General features: G+C 36.6%; 1 protein-coding gene across 1 annotated transcript in view; it reads right to left on the reverse strand.

Annotated features, from left to right (window-relative positions):
• Positions 1-4,990: 4,990 nt before the first annotated feature.
• Pdcd10 (programmed cell death 10) overlaps positions 4,991-25,392 on the reverse strand; it is a 43,394-nt gene continuing 22,992 nt past the window's right edge. Inside the window, exons 3-8 of the mRNA XM_021157692.2 lie at positions 21,655-21,708; positions 16,510-16,627; positions 15,285-15,411; positions 9,077-9,155; positions 8,751-8,833; positions 4,991-5,650 (exon numbers count right to left, since the gene is read on the reverse strand). Of these exons, the coding sequence (XP_021013351.1) occupies positions 5,569-5,650; positions 8,751-8,833; positions 9,077-9,155; positions 15,285-15,411; positions 16,510-16,627; positions 21,655-21,708 (543 nt within the window). The 3' untranslated portion in view covers positions 4,991-5,568. The remainder of the gene's footprint in view (positions 5,651-8,750; positions 8,834-9,076; positions 9,156-15,284; positions 15,412-16,509; positions 16,628-21,654; positions 21,709-25,392) is intronic.

Here is a 25,392-nt window from a genome sequence, read left to right on the forward strand (position 1 = left end):
GAGAGGGGGAGGGGGAGGGGGAGAGAGAGAGATTAAAGCCACTTCTAGTTAGCAGTGTACACCTGATACTCATTCCAGCATGGGGAGACTGGAACAGGAAGATCAGGAATTCAAGGGTAGCCTGTACTATAAAATATCCTTCCACTCCAAAAATAGTTAATAAATAAAAACACATCACTTACTAGAATACCTGTAATAGAAAGAAGTTGTGGGTTGAGGAACGGTACAGGGCAAGAGTAAGGTTCTGTGTTTAGATTCTCAGAACACACATAAAACCACAGTGCTGGGCATCTGTTATCTCAGGGTATCTAAGAAGGGAGACAGAAACAGAAAAATTCAGGGTAGGATCCTGGCCAGTCAGCTTTGTACACAACAGAACACAAGAACCCATATCAAACATGGTGGAAGGCAGAGATGAACATTTAAGGTTGTCTTAAGACCTCTACATACATCTTACAGCATGTATGTCATGGCATGTGTGGTATGAGTATGCACTCATATACATGAACACACACCACCAGCATACATATTCTTGGCTGCTTGTGTGCACAACCCCCCCCCCACCCCTCTGCCTGCCACATATACACATGCACTCAAAAACTTTAGAAGTTGTTAACATGATAAAGATGTGAGAAAATGTAGCACCTTCGTATATTACTTCCAAGGATGTAAAACAGCACAGCTACTTGGAAGCTCTACATCAAATTACTGAATAGCAATTATACTGCTAAATACCCTCTAACAAAAATTCAGGTCTTACAGCAAGATTTCTACTTAAGTTTATAGTAGCCAGAAAATAATTAGATTTAACTGAAATGCTAACAAATTTGTAGATGAGTAAAGGAAAATATGAAACATGATGGATTGCTACTCCGCAATAAAGTACAGCACATATGCTGACATGGTTAAGTTAGAAGGCCGAGAGGCAGATGCAGAAGGCAACAGTCCACACTGTGGTGGTTTGAAGGAAAATGGCTCCCACAGCCTCATGTATTTCAATATGTGTTGGTGACGTTTCATGGTTTAGATGTGGCCTTGTTGGAGGAGGTAAATCACTGGGAGTGGATTTGAAATTTTAAAAGTCCACGTCAAGCTGTGTGCGTATGCATTCCCCTGATATGCCTCTAAACTCTTTTCTCTGCTTCTTGCTTGTGGATCAGATGTGAGCTCTCAGCTAATGCTCAAGCAGCCTGGCAATCAACTTGCTTCTGGCCATGATAGCCATGGACTCACCCTCTGAAAACTGTAAGCAAGCTCCCCACTAAATGCTTTCTTTTCTAAGTTACCTAGATTATGGTGCCTCTTCATAGTAACAGAACAGTAACTGAGACATGCATAGTTACAGAAAATGCCCTAAAACGGAAAACCTCTAGGGACAGAACATAGCTCATTTTTGCCTGGAGATGGGAGTGAGAAATCAGAATAGTTGAGTGAGAGATGTCACAGTCATGCCTGTTCTACCTCTGAGCTTAGGTTGCACCACTCCATATTTTAAAATCACTGAATGGAAAAACTAAAATGTGTTTTGTGATACAATTTTAATCTAATCTTTCTAAGGGTTGATATACTAGTTCCTGGACCAGCTAAGCTTTGCCATTATACCTATTTTAGAGAAAATACATAAAGCCCTCTGTATGCTGGCTCACAGCACTTATTCCAGAATTGGGGGCTGAATGAGAAGGCTAGTTTGATCTTCACAGTTAAGACAAAAACAAAACCCTAAGAGACTTAAGTACATGCAGGCAAAATGACTATTATGGTTTTAAAACGTTTTTCCTTTTCAAAATTCCTGTTGGGACTTCATCACTGTAAGCTGTTAAATGGATGGAAACTTAATCCAGCCATACAATTTGGCAGGGAAGCCCCTGGACACGGGTAGGCAGCAGGGTGGAGCCGAATACATACAAGGAGAAAGCAGGTCCTTCATTACTCTGGGGCTGCCAGATGTGGGTCTGAAACATCTCAAACATCCAAGCTTCTCAAATCCGACCAAATCTTTAAGCTTAAATACATCTCTTTATAACTTAATCTGCAGTCGTGTTGTCAACAATAAAAAAAATAAGGCTAATTCCTTCTGTTTGCCCATTTTTAGTTTCAACTCTCAACATTTTGTGTCTCTTGTCTTGGGACAACTGCAGTGGTTTTACTCTCTACATGTATGCTGAGGAAAGAGTAGAACGGGGAGGAGGGGAATTTCGATGTTTCTTTTATAAAAGAAAAAATACACAGGAGGAAAAAACAGCAAAATCCTAAGTGCTGAGGCACCTTTTTTAAAATGTTTCTGAGTAATGCTGAGCTGTACCCACATGGTAAGCTTCAGTTTACTTTAAAATAATTAAGTCAACAAGCATAAGCAGTGGCTTTCAACTACACCTTAAGCCTTCAAACCAACTGAAAAAGTAAACAACTGCATTTTCATAATTAGTAAAAGACAAAAACTAATTTATGAATGCATAATATAACATTCTTAATCTTTAACAGGACACTGGGCCATCAAGAACAAATCCTCTTGTTTAGTTAGGTGAATAAAGTAATTCTAAGACTCTGGGATATACTCCCATGATGAACAAGTAAGTGACTGGAACTACAGAGTAAAGGGCAAAGAAATATGGAAAGAGGATGACAAGAAAGAGCTCTGTGGAACTTGGAGTTGTGAATTCATTTCTGAGAACCATGTAAGGGCACATATACATTTGTATGTATGTAGGCACATTGGTCTGATGAATGGCCTAGATGCAATGAAAACACTCCAGATCACAGTGTAAACTTTTAATAACTTCATTCTGGCTGTATAAAGAAATAGATGGTCACAGATCTTGGGATGCTTTTATGAAGGGTTAATTAAGGGGGAGGGAGTGGCAAGACACACAAACGGAAAAGAGGACTCACAGGGCACAGGAACCACCTAGGAGCTATCTGTCAAATTTCAAATAAAATTTGCATACCAGAGTATGGGATATAAACCACTAGGAAAAGATAAAATAAACAACAAACAAATCAAAACCCTTATGAACCTATAACATCCAAATTTAGGTGGAAACACATAGCTGGGTAAATGAATGACAGGACAGGAAAACAGGATTTCTGTTTGCAAGCAGAATGTCCAATGCTGACTGGTCCATGTGGGAACAAATTTAAGAATTGGAAAGTCACAGTTAGATTGGAGCACACAGCATCAACATATCTTCATCCCCAGAGGAAGATGTTGGCATGTACTTAAAAGCCTCCCAGAGGTCATGTACTAGTAAAAACAAGTTATATTCTACATTGGAGAAAAACAACTGCACTACGAGCAAGTGATGAAAACTAGAATCACCAGTGAGGAGATGGATCCGAGCTCTCCATCTCCTCATGACAACCACCAGTGCAATGTTCGGAACAACAGTACATAACTTGGATCTAGGTAGAAAACGTGAAGTGAGGAACAACTTATAGCACTAAGGCTATAAGGCAGGCAAAGCATCCAGAGTACAGTGATGCGAGGCAGGGTAAGCAACGAAGATGGCAAAAGGTACGCAGTTTTCTCTTTGAGCAACTATTATTCTTGTAAGTTTCCTGAGAGTCTGAAGATATTCCCATATGGAAAATCAAAATTATTAAAAAGGACAGCTATTAGCTCCTCATCCTACTCCCACTCCCACCTATCATTTACTATGTTATGTTGTGTAAGTATAATGGAAGGGGCGTTGGATTTCTGAAAAGAAACCACATTGCTGTAATTTGTATCCCAGTAAACCAAAAAGGGGTTTGGTGAAGCAGCCTCTTACATTCTGTTTCTGGCAATGGAGCAAAAATAAGTGGAGCAAAAACACAGAAGAGGTGAACCAAAAGCTCAGCCCTCAGCTGACAGCTAAGCTCTAATCTCATTTCTGTTTCTTCAAGTATAATGAAGATGATTAAGTTATAGGTTGACTCTGAACAGATCAAATGTAATAAATGCATTTTCAATAGTACTCAACATAGAAAGCACCAGAATCATGTGTTTCCTTCCATTCTCCTCCTCAGAAGCCACTGGAAGCAAACCGTATCCCTCTCCACTGATTCACCTTAGATCTTTTAGGACTTGTAGAAATAACTGACACTCAGAATCCGCCCTCTTTATGAACACATGTTTGTTTCACTACAATGGAAGCCAATGCAGCCGATGACAGAATTAAGAGAAGACTTGAGGCTGGCACCTTCTAAGAGGAAATGAAAATACAAGAAAGGCAGTTGAGACTTAGTTAGAAGTCCTCTACCAGTCATACACTTGTCTTCCTTACATTTTCCAACAATAAATGCTGAGTTTTGATGAAACTGCCAAAGGTTACCACCTATGCTTCTATTAATGGTTCTGCAATGGTCTTTTCAATAAAGACAAATCAAATTAGGGACACACTCATAGGTTGTAAGTTTTGTCTTTTCTGCTTCGCTTCCTTTCATACACTGACTTATATTTACCAGGGCGTTTTTATGCTGTCAATGACAGCAATCTAAAAAAATTCACTTTCTAAAAACAACTAAATAACATAAATAACTAAATTGTCTTATAGCAAAGATCTACCAACAGATTTTAATATTTCATTTCTTTATAAAACATGAACAAAACCTGATTTTCCCTTTATTTTATAATTAAAAACTCAAATCACTCAACATGAATACCGATACATAGTTTTCTTATAACTTCTCTAGTGTGAAACAAACTATACATATTTAAAGAGTATATATTATATTAACACTGATAAAAATCTCAATACAACTATTAGAAGTTTTTTTTAATTGTGATTACTCTGGGGACAATGTGCAAAGCTTATTAGGGCCTAGTATACCAGAAGTAATTTCGTAGAGCCATAATCTACAACTCAGAAAGTGTCATTAACTTGAAGTGTTACTACAGTACAAAGACACCGTGGCTCCATCTCTCTTCTCAGGTCTCTAAAGATTGGAAATAGTGAAAAAATATCCAGTTCTTTATATGTAACAACTAACAAAAGTATTTTCACTGACTACATTTTTGCTCAAAGTGATTAAGGACAAAAAATAGGAATTCTCGTTGCTTTATTATTTGATAAACTGCTAGTAAGCTCCCATTAGAAGATCTTTAACATTATACCAAGTTGTCTTGGTTTTCTGATCATATATACACACACACATATATATATGCATCTTTTTTCAAGTAAAGAAATGTTTAACAGATGTAAACTATTTATTGAATATTTGCCACCAAATATTGTTAAATACATTATCTTGCAGCATATCGCTTTCAAGTTAAAATGTCAGAAACAAACACCAATATTTACAGTTCTTGTAAGGAATGTTATATAATGACACATTAAGGCGTAAATTCTTTTGGCTTATAATTCTTAAAAGAATGATAATAGCAAAAGTGATGCAAAATCTTCAGTGTGAGATTATGATTAAGCTACATTTTACAAAAATATGGTGTAAGATGGCAATAATCCCATTCAACATCCTGGATTAGATCCCTTCAGGAGGGACTGATAATTTATACAGTCAAACTTTAAAATTTACAGATAAATGCAGTTTAATACTGCCACTGAGAAGTACATCTCTTAACATATACAACTTTCAGGCCACAGTTTTGAAGGTCTGAAGTATCAAGTTGGTTTGATGAATTAGCCGGTTGGCACTTATGAACACATTTATTGCCCTGTTTAAAAAGAAAAAGAACAATCATTAATTTCATTTCCCAAATTCACTATTTAAACTAAAATATTTATAGTTAATGTTATATTAATGATAGCAATAAAATGAAAGGGGGGGAGGGGGGAGGCAAGTAAGTTCTGAGTATTCCAAACTTTCATTCCAGTTGAGAATTTAATGTGGGTTATAAACTATAGTGTCTAGGAATCACTGCCCCCTGGTGGTTCTGACTGGCAATAAGGGGTTGTAGGGTTGCTACCCCAACAACCATTTACAGGCTAAACAGATTACTGATCAAACAGAGGATTCAGACTGGTTTTCAGCTGTGATTTCAAGTACAAAATAAATACAATTTTTAAAAATTTTGTTAACAAAATAAAACCTGATATGCTCAAATGATGACTAAGTTGAGGTTCCCAGTTAACCTGATCTGCTGAAGCATGCAAGACACTAAGCCTTGAGATCTATAATGGCACAGTGACATCTGGCATCAATGAGCATGATAAAGAAATGTTAACTACTTCTAACCTACCCTAATCTAATCCTTGCCTAAAAACATGTGATTTAGTATCTGGGGTCCAACAAATACAAAAGTGTGATTTTAACCGATGCTTTAATTACAAACATGGAGCCTGTAAGGGTTTGAGCTAGGTCACAGGCATATACTTTATGGTGGTATAGCTTGTTCTTGTGGGGCTCCCAACAATGTGATTCTTTTGCCTGCACATGGGATCCTTTTCCTCCTACTGAGTTGTCATGTCCAGCCATGATATGAGGGTCCATCTCAGTCTTCTCTATCTTGTTAGTTTGGTAGATATCCCCTGAGAGGCCAGAGAAGTCCTGCACTCTTGTGCTCTTTCTCTGACTCTCTCTCTTTCCCCTTTGGAAGGGAAGCAGAGGAGTAGTTGATCTGGGGGAGGGGAGAGGTTGGGGGAGGGACAGGAGGAGTGGAAGGAGAGAAAACTGTGAGAAGATGTAATGTATGAGAGAAGGGGACAAAGCTACTTTAAGAGCCAGGATGTTCTTCAGAGGTTCACGGTTCCCTCATTGTACAGCCTTATCAGTACCTCATTGTACCAGGGATGAAGGTTGGATTTTCATCTTAGATGTTTTCAACCTAGGAGGACTTAGGGATGACCCAGTTGAGTCAATGAGAATTTGTCTCCCTAGTACAAGATGTCTTCAAAGATTTTGCTCCACTAACAATTTTCCATTTGGAGTAAGCAAGTACAAAATTCACAACATTTAAACAAAACAAAATTGAATTTAGAGCTGTAGAGATTGGAAAAACAATAGCAAGCTTGAATAATCAATATATACAAATTTTAGATTAGTGAACTATAAACTCCTGCCTTTCAACATTCATTGTACATGATTAATTAAAGTTAGAAATTATTATACCCTTATGTAAATCATACCTTTGGTTATTTGGGCTTAGTTTATTAAACTGTGTCACAAAACATTTTCCCTAAACGATTTGAATTTGCATATGGGATATAAAACTATTAATGCAACTATCTTTAATTTGTAATATAAATGAAAATATTTATATCTGCCTGAACATTAAAACTGATTGTAAAAGTTTTATATCCATGTACTTTTAAAATATTTTATACTAATATCATAAATGTGTGGTTCTATATAGGATCTTAAAACTTCAAGGTTTGCTGTACCTGTTTGGAATATTTTCTAGCTTTATACATATACATAAGTATATGTCTTTTTCAATATAATTTCTAGCATCTTAACTAAAGTACAGTCAACAACCTGTATGAAACCATATTGCAGATGTCATAACCCAGACTATCTGTTTAAATACTGAGTACATATACAAAACACAATCCCTAGATCTACACAGGGCTCTATAGGAAGTTCTGCATAAACTTAAAACTAATGTTCCCAATGATGGCCAACTAGGCCATCTTCTGCTACATATGCAGCTAGAGACACGAGCTCTGGGGGTACTGGTTAGTTCATATTGTTATTCCACCAATAGGATAATAGACCCCTTCAGCTTCTTGGATACTTTCTCTAGCTCTTGCAAACTTTATATGCCTCAGTACAGGGGAACACCAGGGCCAAAAAGTGGGGGCGGGTATGAGGGACTTTTGGGATAGCATTTGAAATGTAAAGTAAGAAAATACCTAATTAAAAAACAAAACAAAACAAAAAACCCCCTAATGTTCCACTTACAATTTCCATATCATTTTCTTAAATAGTAATTTGCTTTTGTCTTCTTTCCAATCTTTTTAGTGTTCTCTTATTTAGCTATTTTATCTTCCCTTTAGCATAGTGGATCTCTAGCCTGGGATCACTCTAAAGCCACCTGGACACATTTACAAAACATCTAGACCATGTTCCTATTCAAGTCAAGGTAGAAATCTCTCAAAGTGGAATTGTGGCAATGAGCTTTTTAAAAACTGACACAGGATGGTTTTAATATGGAGAGAGGATTGAGAATTATTGTTATTAACCTCTATCCTCTGTGTATTATTTTTTCAAGGGGCTGGCACCTTTGACAGCAACTGAACAATCTTAAAAATAATGTTCAATTATTGGACCCCAATAGTAGACCCATACCATCAGATGCTACTAAAGTTTAAGAAAAAAAAAAATTAGGGTTGGTACAAGCCAGTAAGTTAAGATTTACTTTTTATCTTTTAATATTAAAAAAGGAAAACACCAAAATCCCCCCCAAGAACAAACAAAACAAACAAACCACATTCAGGTGAAGACTGTACAATTTAAATTTCAGTATCAGGTCCTTTTCAGAAAGTATCAAAAATCCTTACTGTAATTTTTAAGTTGTGGTCAGAACAGTAGCCACTCTCCAATCCTCTGCCTTTGTTAAATCAGATGGCTTGACTCTTAACAATGGAAGATAGATCTTAGCTGACATAGCTTTTCCATTTTAATTTTTACATTCAATTTTCTCCATCTCCTGGCTCCTTTCACCAAGTGGGTGTGTGGAATTAAATTTAGGCTGAGGCCAGGCTGTGAAAGCCTTTACCCATGGAGACCTCTCACTGGCCCAAATAAACTGGTTCCAATATCCCACAAAAACATTCATTTAATTAGAGCAGAAAAGTATAAATGACAATACTTACTTGCCATCTTTAAAATAAGTCTTCAGCGTGTCACTGAAACTTTTGGAGTATTTTACAAATTCTTTCTTTTGGTGTTCAAGTGCCTATGTTTATAAAAAGAAAAACAGGCTAAGACAGAAGAAGAGCACACAAGGCCAAGTCAAAGGGCAATGGCGACAATGAATACATGATTTATAGTCTGTAGGTCTGAGGAGTGTTTACTCACATAACCACACAACATTTACATCTGAGGACAAATGTAATGAGACAATTTCCACAAGCCAAACCCTTTAGTGCACAGGTCATAAAACAACTGCCCATAACTACAATGGCAACAAGCAACTTACCCTGCGGTTCTGGTACTGATATTTTTTGAAGACATTATTCACTGTATCAAGTAGTTCTTTTATTGCACTAGCTATATCCCTGTTTGGAAAGGAACAGCAACAACAAAAATCTTTAAAATCATCTACATTAAGAAATATATATTTATAATTATGAATCATGATATACCACTCCACTTCCCCCACTGATATATGCCAGAGTGGCCTGTACCTCAGAAACTGTCATAGATTACCTATCCTGCCTCTGCCTCAGTGCTGGGATTAAAGGTATGCACCACATGGTTGGCTATTCATATATCTATATCCATATATCTTTTTGTTTTGTTTTTGAGATATGTTCTCAAGTAACCAGGCTAGCTTTGAACTCTACACGTAACCAAAAACACTGAACTTTATGATCCTCTTGGATCCACATCCAGAGTGAAATCATCCCAAGGTTAGTGCGCTGTTGGGGATTGAATCCTGCTCTTCATGCATGCAAGGCACACTGCGCTCTTCCAACTGAGCCCCATGCCTTGCCAGACCCTCAAAGTGCTCATTTGCATACTTAATTCTCTGGGATCATGAGGTACTTCAGCTCACCTGCCATAGTAATGCCCTTTTTCCCTAAGTATTATGATGAATACATACCACCTTTTATATGTAAACCATTGACACTAGGCTAGAACAAAAAACGTTCCTTACTGAAGTACAATTATTTTCACACAGAAATGTCACCTGGCCACTTGCTAGCATCGCTGCTCCATATTTAAGAGTAGCAGCCTAAATCATGTACGGGCCTCTCTATTTTCAAGCAATTTCAATATTTTACACTGCTGTGAAGGGCATAGTCAATCATATTCAGTAAAGTAGTGTCACCAGAACTTGCTATGTTTTTGAGAAAAACTATAGTTGTAACCAATATAAAATGTTAAATCTCTACATATGAAAGTTTCAATAAATTCATATTGGAGCTAACTAAAATAAATATAAAGAAGGTAACAGTGATCACATAGATATGCAATTGCATATCATTTTAGCATATTTTAGTATTCTATCAAAAAGTAATTATTAACTTGTTGTCATGGCTAATGCGAAAGATGTGAATCCAACAGAAATTTTTGGACAGGGCAGGTCAAGCGAGCAGCCCAGAAACAGACTGCTTAACTGCAAAGAAAAGCAAGACAAGAAGAAGAAAAAGGGCTTTGCTAGAGTCTATCTATATCTGCTTGTAAGAACTGGGAATCTGAAAGGTGAGCATGATGACAGGCTGCTGAATTAGTCTCTAGTGAGGCTTTCCTCAGATACAGCAAATTAAAGAGCTATCACAAATAACAAAATATCTGCACAAAGCTAGGGTAATCAGGTGAGTGACTAGAGAGTCTGGTTTTAGTTACACTTAAAGAGGTTGGAAGGAAAGAATTTCCATCATCCTTGTCTTTCAGCTTCAAGAAGCCCAGTACAGAGCAAGGTACCTTACAGTTAGAGGAAAAGGAAATTGTTCATGCCCCAGGGATGCAGCAGCCTTAGCAAAGTCACAGTGGAACCCAGGGCTAGACAAAGTCCCAGTAACTTAACTTGATTGTAGGGCCAGGAACTTAGCTTCTAGAAGAGCATCAGGCCAGGAGGCTGATAGCCTCAATAAGCTCTGCCCTATAGAATAAGCTGGGAGGAAGAACAGAACAGGAAAGTTCGCACAGCTTTGTCTCATTATTCAGGTCTAAATCCACAACGAGGCAAAGCACCTAAGAGATAAGAGACACTGAGGCTTTGTATGAGAGAAAGTGCTCAAACGGCCTAGCACCAGCTCTGACCTTAGGCAGAAGTCTGTACATCTACAACTCATATTTATGTTACCTGAGGAGTATGTCCCTTCCTCCTAAGACTTATACAGATCTCTGAGGTACAACTCAATTTTGCATTATTAACCTTGTGGCTCCCTTCTCCACCCAAGTAGCACATAAAATTAGGCCTGTGCTCATAATGGGATTCTAGCACTGTCTCAGCATCTAACTAGTCTGGCTTCCAACACTGCTGGCTACCACAAGGGGTGAGGTATACCTGAGACTAATGTACAACAAAACCTGGCAGAAGTTCTCAATCTAAAGCAGTACAGCATAGTGACAGACCATGCATTGATAGGATGCATGATACTGGGAAATTTCCCAGACTGTGCTGTTAGCAGAGCTTCCTGAACAGCTCTAGATAACCTGGGAACATAAACTTCTAATCTAGGAGCATCACTGGTAGCTAGTATTTTTCCATGATTGTATGTATACTGAAAACCAGGAGCCTTTGCCAAGAATTGGCCTTGGTCCTAATCCTCCAATGTGCTGGTCTTCATTGCCCATGGGCTTGGAGCATGGCAGAGATTGGTGGAATGATGGCCACAACTACATGATAGTACTCTAGGACTGCTCCACCCAGTGACTCTCTCTGAAGGCAAAGACAACTTTGTAATGTCAGACCTTAGGACAGGTACTGTGAAAAGGGCCTTTACCTTATGTGGGCCACAGAAGAAGGCTTAAGCATAAGAAAATCTTTACTCTTCAATTTCTGAATAATACATCTTAACAATATACCAAATTTGCCTTTATTCCAACCTCCCAAGAAATTCTAGGAGACAATATTATCCCAACACCAGAAAAAGAAACATATATCACTGTAGCAAAATAATAAAACAGACTAAGAAATGGACAAGAAACTTGAATAGACATTTTTTAAAACATCAGGGTCCAACTAATAATACTAAAAGTAGGTGAAAAGACAACACCGCTAAGTAACAAAGAAACATAAATCGAAAGCATAATAAATAAGCCATCATTTTACCCTAGGATGAGTGACAGTGATATCAACACAAAGTAACAAATGCTGGCAAGGCTGTAGATAGAGAAAAGCAGAGCCACAAACACTGAGGGTGGGGGTGTGCATTATTAGTATGTTATTGTAGAGAACAGTACTAGTAATTTCACTGCTTGGGTACATAGCTAACACAGATGAAATAAGTCTATCAAACAGATGTTCTATACTCCCATGTTCACTAAAGAGCTGTTCACAAAATAGTCAAAATAGTAAACAAGTCTGATATTTATCAATTGCTGGCTCAATGGATAAACACAGTACAGATACACTGGATACTAGTTAACAGTGAGAAACAGTGGGATCCTGTAATTTATGATAATGTGAGTGGAATTAGACTCTATTATTAGGTGAAATAACACATACAGAAAAAAAAAACACATAATTTCACTTGTAAATAGAGTCTAAAAAAGTTGATTTGATAAAAGGTGAAAGTAAATGGTTGTTAGGAGATGCTGCGGAATGGAGCGAGGAGTACAGATTAAGTATGATCACTGAGAACTAAGTCACAGATAGGAGCATATTATGGCCTGGTCCTGCATAGTAAGTAGTAAGCCATTACTTTTTAATACATAAAAATTACATACCATTTTTTCAAAAACCACCTAGGATTTTTAAAGTTGACCTAAGGGAAACATGCACTGGACAGCACATGGCACCCCACTGTTACATACAACCTCTGTACTCTTGTATATCTGTTATAATACAATTAAGCGCCTGTATAAGTTTGGATGGGGTTGGAGTAGAAAGAATCCTCCCCAGGTACTCTGTTGATGAGCCACATTTTAAGTATTTGGGAATATGTGGTCAAGATCTTCTAACTTAGTGGTATAGAGCACTCTTATAAACTGTTTTGACCAACATTATCCCTAAGCCTGGACTACTAGGAGATCTGGTAAACCACAGTGACTTACCCAGTCGTTGAAAAACGTTCTTGAAAAATATCCTGAAATAACTTACATTGCATACATTATCCATAGATAGTAAAACATTCTTACTTATAGCACCAAGGTTTGTACTAGGGACATTGAATTATATTAGTAATCACCTGAGAATTAGCAAATTACAAAAGAACATTACAGCACAAAGGAATACTGTACCAGTGAGCCAGATAAAGAATTGAGGTAATATAACTCTCAGTTTTGAATAATTTACAGCAGATGAAATCTGTCATAACTGACAGCAAGATTTATATTCTCATAAAATTTGGTACAGTAGGTCATACTCGCTTAATGTTGGTACAATATGGGAAGGTATGATTACTAATTTAAATATGAAAAGTACAGTATGTTAAAAAAAAGCTCAACTGTAGCCATCTGCACTGTTCACACAAGATTGACTTCTCCTTTCCAAATAATTTGAATACCCCAAAACTTAAGACAAGTGAATCCTGAAATGTATACAAACTTCATTTCTACTGCCATTACTTTTTAATTCAATTGTGCTTATTAGTACATTCAAAAAGTGGAAGTAAAACTGCAATGTCTAAGCCTTTGTTAAAAACTATGGGCAAACTCTTCCATATGTAGCTTGCACACTATTTCCCTTCAGCCACAGCAGGTTAAAGAGACTCCCTAAAGTTCTTAATCTTTCTAACAGTGCAACCCTTATGTTGAATTAATCCCAATCATAAAATTATATTGTTACTACTTCATAACTATAATTTTACTACTGTAGTGAACCCTAATGTAAATCTGTGAGATACAGAATATCTGATATGTGACCCAGAGAGGTCACCACCCACAGAGTGAGAACCACTGCTCTAGGAGGACAGAAACTGTCATGAGGATTCCAGCTCTGCTTCTATCCTTTTTTGCCTTGGTGTTCACTGTAATATTCCTGTCTAATCTACTCACATTCAATAGATGATATCCATTATCACATTTCATTCAAATAGCAGAAACCTGTTTCAAGGTTTCAAGGATTCAAGGTATGGTTTCAAGGTAGCACAATTTAGCCTATGCCACAGAAACATGCCAATAAAACTATGCTTCCCAGAAATCTTTACCTATGGTTTCCCCAAGACACTGCATTAAATAGAGATATTATTATTCCAGCTTGTACTGCTTTCTATCTATGAAGGCTGAAGAGAATTACCATAGAAACTTAGCGAGAAAGTATTTTCTCCACCACTAGTACAAACGTCAAAGGCTGGTGATTTTATCAACCTGACATAAGCTAGGGTCTCTCAATTGAGAAAATGGCAAATGAGCCATAGGATTGGCTGTGGGGCATTTTCTTCTTGGATGATTGATGTTGGAGGGACTCCTCCTGGAGAGGTAGTCATGAAGTATCTAACAGTAAGCTTGAGCCAGTCAGTAAGCAGCATTTTTCCATTGCCTCTGCTTCAGAGCCTGACTCCAGGTTCCTGCCTTGGCTTTCCTAAATAGACTGTGACTTAGGATACATAAGCCTTCCCCCAAGTTGCATTTTTGGTCATGGTCTTTATCATAGCATTAGAAACCTAACTAAGACAGATGGGCCACAAGTCTGCTACCTAGGTTCTCTAGAACTTTTGCTGTTTGGCTACCAGTCAGCTTCTTAGCCCTTATTTAGTAATCTATAACCCAAAAGCAGGGATTTAGAGTTCAGTTCGGTAAATATCAAAAAATGCCATTCACATCTATACAAAAGTGATTTATGCCATTTTTGAAATAAAAACAACATTGGAACTTTCTTGCTACCAACATAGTGCCTACACTTATTTTTATCTGAACTATACAGGTTATTTACAGAATCTGTTTATATAGTGTCTTAGGGTTTTGTTGCTGTGAGAGGACACAATACCAAGGTCATAAAGGCAAACCTTTAGTTGGGGCTGGCTTACAGGTTCAGAGGTTCAGTTTATTATCATCATGGCGGGAAGTATGGCATTATGCAGGCAGACTTGGTATTGGAGGACCCAAGAATTCTATATCCTGATCTGAGAACACAGACAGGAGACTATGTCTTCCACAGGCAGCCAGGAAGAGGCTTTCTTTCCAAACTGGGCGGAGCTTAAGCATAGAACCGTCATAGCCCACCCCAACAATGACAATCTTCCTCCAAGGCCTTACTTACTCTAACAAGGCCATATCTCCTAAAAGTGCCACTTCCTACACTCCACATGGGCCAACCATTCAAAAAATGAGTCTATGGGGGCCAGACCTTTTCAAACCACCACATAAAGTTTAATTTATTATATTATTTACATCACTATGTTTAGTCCACTATTTCATTGCTGCCACTTAAACATCCTAAAGACAGGGTACTCTGAGGTCATTATATTCAAAGTCCATGGCATTTCAAATTTTCAGATTTTATTCCAAACTAATATTTTACTTGAATTAATTAATGATTCTTGTTTTTAAACAAATCAGAAAACTTCACTTACTTGATTGTCTGCAGAAACCTCACTCTGTCATTGATCTCATCGGGAATCTTACTGAGAATCTGTTTAAGTGCCCGTGCCTTTTCATTTAGGTCCTGGAATTCTGGCTCTGGCCGCTCAATCATGTACTCTGATAAAATGGAAACACAATAAAAAGTATCATGTAACTCTGACAAATTCAAATCTAAGAGCTCTCAATGCTGATCAAAGGAAGGAGAGAGGGGGAAAAGTCACTGAGCCCAAAAAGAGAAACGAAGTTCAACTTGGTCCAGTGCAAAAATAATCTCTGAAGTAAAACAGAATAAGACTACACATCTTTGAGATATGTGGTTAAGCCTAATAAAATCCACCCATCCATTGATCAAAAAAAGAGGAGGCTTCATTAACTCATCAGTCCTAATACTCTATATTCATGTCCCATGAAACCTTAAATAACAAAATTCATGAAGGAGGTCACTTATATATCTGTAAAAGGGAAATTTGAGTTCAGAAACTTAAGACCCCTATAATGTGGAATATATTAAGTCTATTTTATTAACTTTAGTATTGACTATACATGGATCATTATATTAAAACTCCTACAGTACTGAATGCACTATAGTTCATTATATTAAACCCCTATAGTGTAGAATATTTTATGGTTCATCATACTAAAAGTTGTATAGTGTTGAATATAATATGGCTCATTATATTAAAATGTCTACAATGTAAAATATACTGTGGTTCACTATATTATAACCACAAACTTACTACAATTTTCAGTATATTCTTAACATTTCATTTTAAAACAAAGACCAATATAAGCCCAACATATAGGTAGGGATCACAGAATGGCTTTTTAAAAAGAAGTTTCAATCAGACCTGGTAGATAAGAAGGCTTACCACCAGGCCAACTAATGGGAAGCTCATCAACTTACAAACGGCTCACTTCTTTCAAATGCAACAGAGAATATTTCTCAGAACTTCCAGTGAAATTGAAATGTGTTAAACATTATATTAATGGGTAAAAAGATAAAAGCATATAGTATCAAATACATCACATAACTGTGATGTATTCTGGCAAATACAGAAAAGTTAAAGGGTCTCCTTGTCTACTTTGTACAGATAATAGCCATCACCGTCACAAGAAGCATGAGGGAATGAGGAGGACTGTCTGGTCAAATGGGAATGGTCTGAAGGAAGGGCTTCTCAAGAACGGAGAACTACACACAAGTCTTCTTTCTGATACCTTCTACGTCATCAGCTGCCATACGAAGGAGGGACTCGGTGAAGTTAACTTCTACACTTTTTTTCTCTAATATTTTCATAATGATGTCTTGTGTGAGGCCTGGATTTTCCTTTTCAGCCTGGAAGAAGAACATGCAATGAGTCATAGGTCTGGTTCAGGATCTCTGGCTTCTGACAGAGGGAGGGATATACCGTGGAAAGCATTGTGACATACTACAGCTTCCACAATGACATATTTTCTATGCTTTGTTTTTTGTCTGTTTTTTATTTTGGGGTGAGGTTTTAAGGACAAAGGACAGATATGACATAGATGAGACTGGCACACATGATGCAAAACCCACAAAGAATCAATAAAAGGTTAAAAAAAAAAACCCTTACATTTCTAATCTTTTTCTGTGAAGAAAAAAAATCGCTAGTTTTGATACATAGAAATGTGATCAACATTTTAAAGCTAAAATTTAATTGTTCTGAATTTATTCACTTATAAGGACAAGAAAACACTGGTGACACAGGTGCTAAGAAAGGCGCCATCAGCTTTGTTTAGCTTATGCATCAGAAGTTTTTATTATGTGCAAACTCACAGAAGCACCCAGCATTCCTTGTCTCTCCAGTATGTCCTCTTTCAATCAACCTAACAACTATGACAAAATGTCTTTATTATATATATATTACTCTTTTCATGACTACACTGAGAATTTTTAGCATATGTAACATTTCATCTTAAGGATGGGCAGTAATAATTCCTATCAAATATTTTTGGAAGATGTGCTGTATTAGAATTAAATGCCAGGAAATGCAAAATAAAACACTAGGGTAGCTTTTGCACTTTTAAATAAAATTGATTTATTCCCTTTTCTATAGAATAATTCCCACTGCCTATTTTAGTTTTATAGCAAAATATTTTGTTCAATGGATTTTAAAGTATCACTCATTGAAAACTGATTTTCATTTATTATTATTGGGGTGTGTGTGTGTGTGTGTGTATGTATGTATGTATGTATGTAAAATGGGTTGCTTAGCCATAGGCAAGCACACATGTGGAAGTGTAAGTGAGTAGGCAGCTCTGGGGAGTCAGTTCTCTCCCTCCATCTTAGCGTGGGCTCAGGGGATTACATTTTGCACATCAGGTTTATTTGATAATTGCATTGATGCATGGAACCTTCCCTCAGGCCCTCTATAGTACCCTGGAAAGCTATATACAGAGCATGATCAGTAATATGGAGCATGATAAATAAATGTACATTTCTTAGGGTTCTTGAATTTTAAGGCATTAAAACCTAGCCATACCAAGATTAATTATAAAGGCAAATTTTACATTTTCATTTTCATAGTAATTTAGCTTTTTTCATTACAAAAAAAAAGAATTTTTTTTTTGAGATTTATACATATATAATATCCATAAATTTGTGTAGGTACAATGTATGCATGTATCCAAATAAACAGAAGAGAAAAGAACAATTAAGCTACTAGAGAGACTCACTAACATGATCAAGAAAATGGGAATAATAGGAAAAAGTAATATAAAGGAAGAAGGGCAGCCTTCATTGGACTGATAATAATGTATTATGACTTGACGGTTATGATTAAGGAAACCTGGAAGTCCACAGCAAGTTAGCCAAAGCAGCAGACATGAGGGTGCAGAATTTATTTGCTATTGTGTTCGATGATTACATCACACACGGTGGCCAGCTGTGAGGCGCAGCACCAGCGGCTGCTTTCTACCCAGGCAATCCCTTCAATTGACCCTTAGCTGTGCCTTTCTAATCCCTGCCCTATTGTCTCAGCCAGATTCTTTAGACTTGTGTCAGCTGATGTCACAAAAAAAAGGAATTTTAATCACATTGAAAGTGTGTCTCTTTTAGGATGCCTGCCAATTAAATCTATATAATGCTTTTCTTTTATCCCAATAATCATGTAATTTCCAATCATGATTCAATGACACTCTGCTTCCTTAGTTTCAAACACAATTAATCTGTCTTTGCAGTTTCATTCTAATGTCACTGGGATCCTTTTTGTTTTTTGTTTGTTTTTCTTTTCTGTTTCATCACTCTCTTAAAACACTCTTGTTTGTATGAGGTATCAAGTAAGAAAACCTCAGAGGTTGTGAACTGAAGTGGGGAAAGACACAAAACACACACAGTACCTCAGTGAATGTTGGGATCACTGTACTTGCTATGCTGATCACTTTGATAAATGATTAATGAAGCATCTAAATTCTGTTTGCCAAGGCAACTCTCAAAAGAAAAACGATTCAAATATGGCTAAATGCACTATTATAGTCTTAGTTTCCTGAACTGCCAAAAATTTTACTTGATGCTTATTTCATAACACTTGTTTATCTTCCTTGTCCAAGAAGCATTAAGTCCACCTACATAATGAATTATCTTGGGGGCATGGTGTTTACAGGAAATAACTGCAAAGAAACAGCTTGCTAATTAAGTTAAAGTGCTGAAAGAATTAAATCAAAGTCTGCACACAAAGTTTTTAATACTAGTTTGATTTGGCACAGCAAAAGGTCAGCACTGGAAAATGCAGAAGTCTCACAGAGGCCCTGAACTTTGCCAGTTCTCAGAGCTCAGAGAGCCAAATGAAGCTTATTAAGTACTTTAGGTAGTACAAATATCTTAGGAAAGTGGTACACCCTGCTAACTCAGTTACCTCCAAAACTTTGTACACAAGATAGACAGCATTTTATCTCACTGCTAGTGAAGGCTATGTATTAATGGGATGTCTGCACTTCCTGAGCACTGTAGTTTCTCAAACACTGGACGTAGATTGGCACAATTCTCATTTCTTTCTGCACATTGATTTTTTTCTCTTTGTGGTAATTGCTTTTAGTAGTTCCACAAAGATATGACATCATTTAAAGGAATGGAGATCAATCTAGTATGTTGAAATCACAAACTACTTCAAAAGAAGTTCATAGTGTAAACAGATGTTAAATATCACAACACTCACTTTTCTAAAACACTTCACACAGCCCACTAGGTTTGCAGGGCGGCTGGGTACAATATTTGGTTATTATGTCTTAGTGCAGTTCTCAACCTTCCTAATGCTGCGACCCTTTAATATAGTTCCTCATGTTGTGGTGACCCCAATCATGAAATCATTTTCGTTGCTACTTCACAACTGTAATTTTGCTACTGTTATGAATCGTAATATCAATATACTCTTAGGTTACCTTTTGAAGGGCATTCAAAAGGGTCACAACCTACAGGTTGAAAACCACTGTCCTAGTGTCTTCTAGCTAAAGTCCTGGCTAAATCTTCAAAAGCTCAAATTCAATCGATATGTCTGAACCTTCTGCTCTTAGATCAGAGATGCTATCTGCACTTGAAAGATTTCAACCAGGAACTTGATGGGTACTCAACCTTTGTGAAGACTCTAATGCAAGAGAAAAACATCCCACAGCATAAAAGCAGTTTCATAGCCAATGATTATCAATGTAGGAGATAGCACAACCTGTCTGCAGCGGACAAGACGGACAAGGTACTTCTAATCAAGAATGTATATCTTAATAAAAATTGTGATATATATTTATTTTGGGAAAATTATTAATCCTCTTTTTCTGCAAATAATATACGATGTGACTAAAAACCACTGTATAGGAAAAGAACTGGAAATATGGGTATAAAAAAGTAGTTCGGCAATAGTTCTTTGTCATTTTCAAAAAGAAAGTTTTAAAAATTCCTTTTCATTTTCTTTAATTCTGTGGTTGCAGGTAGGTATGTGCATGTGAGTGAAGGTACTCGAGTAGGCTAGAGGTATAGAGTCTCCTAGAGCTGCAGTTATGGAAGTTGTAAGCTTCCTGGGGTGGTGCCAGGAACTGAATTTAGGTTCTCTAGAAGAGCATTAAGTTCTTTTAACCTTTGAGCTCTCTCTCCAGGTTCTCAAAAATAAATTTAAAAACACAGAATCACCTTTCCTGCATAGCTTTCATTAGTTTTACTTGAGATCTACCTAGCTTTGATAGTTAACAATAAATCACTACTTAATATGAGATTCATGCTCCTCTTAAATAATTGTCACCATTTTTTGAATTAAGAAATATTGTGAACTTGAAGCAGAATAGTATATGCCTACAGTTTCCAGTACTTGGAAGGCTGAGACCAAAGTGTCATGTGAGGTAGAGGTTCAAGGCCAGACCTGTGTAACTTAGACTCACTAGTGAATAAACAAATAAAGCAAAACACTAAAACTCCAGTGCTGTGAATATTAACTGTATCCATGGGCAAACCCAGATATGCAGGTCTGTCTTAGCCACACAACTCTATTTTTGTCAATGTCATAAGAAAATTCCTCAAGGATACATTGTTTTACCAGTTTTTTGAATATCACTAAAAGGAACAGCTACAAAAAATTTAAGCGTATTCTTAACTTAAACATTAACATATTTTGACTTAAAAATAAGATATTTTAATTAATGATGGGAATTTCCAAGTACATAAAAATTAATTTGGGGCCACAGAAACATATATGTTAGTTGAGAAAGCAGGTAACATTTTAAAACAATATGCTCAAAATGTACATTGAGTCTCTAGAGTAGAGCTAAACAACAGAAATATACCCTGAGAACAAATATGAAATCAAGTAAGCATTGTTAATTTTTCTCTAGTGGTTGTGCACAGAGAAATTGTTTTTATAGTGTCTAAGAAATAATACTAAGCTAGCTTCTGCTAACTTTAAAACAATGTCACCAAACCTGTATCCTCAGGACAGGACTGTTTGAACAAGTCATACTTCCTAGAGCTCAACAAGTTACCAGTAATGAACAACTCAACAGCTCTGGTCTAAGGACAATGAAGGAATGCACCTGAAATGTCTTAACTACATTCTCAAAGTAACCTTAGTCTGTCATATATGAGGTAGATTTTTATATCTCAATATTAAACTATTTGAAGTATAACTAATTTATACTTTAAAACACATTCTTAAGAAGTAATAAAAAAAGAATGTAAAAATGCACATCTAAGAGAGACCATCTGATACACCATTTGCTGTTGTTTGCCTTTTATAAGTATTCAAAGCTTTATGTAATAGACCAAAGCATAAGAAATATCTAAGTAGTCTAAAACTAACAACAATCACCTGGTATTTAGATTTACGTATAACAGTTTAATAAATGCAAGAAGTGAATGTACCTCACCTTAATGAAAGCGGCTCTCAGAGTCTGAGCTGCAGACAAATTTACTCGTTCTAGCTACAATGAGAAGTTTAAAGTTATGATTAGTATAAGTGGTTTTTGGGGAAAAACATTTCTGATGTTCTGTTCTCTATTAATGATAAATCCATCAAACAATAAGCAAAAATGTCTCAATAGTTATAAGTCAGAACTCTTCAAAAAATTAAAATTCTTACTCAACCCTGTAAAAAAATTTTTTTAAAAAAATAAGATGTACATTACCCGAAAGTAAGATTTACGATACAGAATACATGATATAAATATGTGATAAGGAATTCTAAGTGCTAAGAAACAATAAACACATCAACTTGAATTCGTAAAAATAATGAGGACTAAGAATCAACTTACAGCTCTGATTCCCTAGTTATAGTTCTCTTTGTGAATATAAGTAATGATGAAAGGGTAAAGGGAAACATGTATTTGGATTCTGCTCATATTTACTTACGTTTTTAATTACTCTAATTTCTCAGTCAAGGATTAAGCTTTGGCAAAAATTTCTTGCCAATCAGCAAACAGTGCTGACAAAACAAAACAAAACAAAACAAAGCACCCTTAAACTAAAGCCTAGGTCATGTGAACTTCAGTGCTGTTTCTGTCTGTCATCTGCTCCTAAGTAACCGAACATTAACCGTAGGTGCTGCAGGGATAGCAGAGTAGATAACAGCACCCACCCTCCTCTCCACAGGACCCTGTTTCGATTACCAGCACCCATAGGACTCATACCTACCTCTAACTCTAGTTCCAGAGGATTTAATACTTCATTCTGACCTCTGCAGAAACTGCACACATACATAGTACACTTACATACATGCAGCACCCAAAACACTCATATATGTAAAAGTACAATATTTTAAAAGATTAAATATAATGAGTTTAATTTTATATGTGAGGCTAGTAAAGCCAATTTACATTAATAGTGAACAACACAGTTCAAGTAATTACAGTGAATGCTGTTTAAAGGAATAGCACAGTTCATCAGATCTCAGGTATGTATGAAAGTCGGGCTAGACCAATAGGATGAATATTGCCGTACTGACTGCCCATGATATTTGGGTTTACACCCTACTGCCTGCTTTTCATCAGCTAAAGGTCTGAGTCAGATATGTCCCTTCTAGCTCTGGCATTAATAAATGATTGAGTATCAATCACCCTCACTGAAATGCAAGTAAAAGGAGACGAGAACAGCAAGGGAAGAGCTGGTACAGAAGTATCCAAGTTCTAGACTATATTTGAGTATTTCTATCTTACTAAGAAAGTAGCCACAGGAAGGTCAGTTAGACAAGTCTCAGTAGATCAGAAGTCTGTAACCTTCAGCAGAGCTCTGTTACGAGTAATTTTGGAGTATACTGTACACCATATTATCTGCAATGAACTTAATATATTTCCTTATTCATCTGGTTCCCAATACCCAAAAGTAGCCAGGCACACACAAGCCCAGACCTCTTGTTTGCAGAGAAGTAATTTATCATCTCAATGAACTCATCAAAACTTGTCTCAAATATCTAGAGGCACTTTGCTGCACTTAGGCAGCAAAGACTTTTACCTACCCAACAAAAGTACTTCTTTTATGCCTCTCAGTTGTAACGAAGATATAACAAAACTGTATTCACTACATCATCTCTCTCCTGACAGAAGTTCTGAGAACATTCTAACAACAGCAGCCATTTCATTAATCATCAACTAAGTGCTTGCCGAGTGTTTTTCTACAGAATAGTCTCTAATTTTCATACTATACCTTTCATAATTTTACATACAGAAAACTGGCTGATAGAAATTTCCAACTTTGTCCTGAGACAGAGTTCATGCCATCATCTTGGCTCTGTGGCCTATACACAAGCAGCCTTTATCACTTTCCACACTGGAGTTGAATATCTATAAGAATTAATGGACTTCTGAGTTCTACCATGTGCAAGAAGTCAATGTTGAAAAATTATTCAGTCCTTAGTAAGACTTTGAAAAGGTGAAAAGTGGGACTATCATCAGTTTACTTTTAGGAGAAAGTATCTAAACTGATCTTGAAGTGGCCCGGCTTCTTAAAACTATCTTTACAAGTTCTACCACTTAGTTTCTTCAGAGTTGGTAACACGTGGCACAGAATTGCATGTCAGTCTAAAACAGAAGAAAAAACTGCATTTTGTTTCCAATACTTATTACTGAGTAAAATCATGTGAACTGTTGGGTTTATAATTGTTGGCTAGAACCCTGGTCTGTTTCAAAATTATTAGATTACTAGCAATTGATAGCATATACACCACATGGTTCATTCTAAAGAGGGAAGATTAGAGCTACATTTTGCATCACTAGATAAGCAAAAATTGGCATTGCTTTGTCTTAGCCACATTTCATGTCACTACTGAAAGGAAGGGGAAAACTCCAAATGAGAGAAAAGAGTGCTTAAGATATCTTCACTACGAGGCAAAGCAACATTGCCAGCTGAAGGATCCCTAAGGAAGGCAGCATCAGTCTCTCAATTCAGTCCCACAATCAACCAACAGGATCTATAGCTCCTTCTGCTACAACTTTGAGGACAGATCTTGAATACTTACTATTATCAACTGAAATGCCAAATTTATAATTCAGGTTCACTAATAAAATACATTTAGAGTTTAAATGCACTTCTAGTTCTCAGTAGCTCACTTATTGCATCGATCCCTTTAGAGACATCAGTTCATTCCCATATTTTTCAACATCACATGAGTTGTCAAACTCATGATTAGTAGAAAAAAAGAAATCAATTCAGCCTTTGTTCACATTTTCAACAGTCTTGCATACATTCTTGTGAAAGGTTTTTTTCTTAAGGTCCAAAGAATTAGGTTAATTAGTTCTAAATTGCATACAAATCTACTGGCCTCCTCAACATAAGACAAGATTAGGTTTTCCCAGAGTGAAACCATCCTTACACCTCCTCCAAACTTATTGATCCTACTTATTCATCCTACTAAACTGGGCCATATCACAACACTAAAATCTCAAGGTGTATTGTCTAAGAATATGGTGAATCAGATTTAAAAGTTGGCACGTTAGCAGCCACAAAAAGGACAATGCCATAACCTATGCTCTATACAGAAAAAGCTATGCTCCTTTCAGAAAAGTTCCTGTGTTTTTTAAACGCTATGACAAAGCAGGTAAGAAGGGCCACCTAAGCATTGTAAAATCATCTGCTAAAACACTGTTGGCAAGTACGCAAATATTCTTATGGTGACCACATTTTTCTCAAAAATATTGGGTAAGATTTCCATAATTATAGCAACATATACCTAGGATTATTCTAAATACATTACATTGGTTGTTTAATTAAATGAAATATTATTTATTCCAATTTTAGCAATGAAAACCGAGGAAAAAATATGTCTGTTTTGCAGCATAGCATTAACTAAATCATACTCCAAACTGATCATGTCAGAATAAATAAACTTCAGGTAGAATTCTATCTACTAATTGTTGAGGACTTGTGTTTAGTTTGTCTGAATTCTTCCCCTTCCAACAAAGGAGAAATCTGAAAGAAATTAAGCTAGAATAATTCTCAGGCCATATCTGCTTGTTAGAACTACATATCAGAAATAGTCTGTCTTACAGATAATGGAAAACTTGGTTTCTATAATCCTCATGCCAGGCCTGAGGGCAGGTTCTCCTGTAGCTATGTTTCTTAACTGATACTTTGTAAATGGCGAAGAGAGAGAATTTATTTCTTCTAGGAAATAT

This window comes from Mus caroli, chromosome 3 (genome assembly GCF_900094665.2).
Source record: "Mus caroli chromosome 3, CAROLI_EIJ_v1.1, whole genome shotgun sequence".
Lineage (NCBI taxonomy): Eukaryota > Metazoa > Chordata > Mammalia > Rodentia > Muridae > Mus > Mus caroli.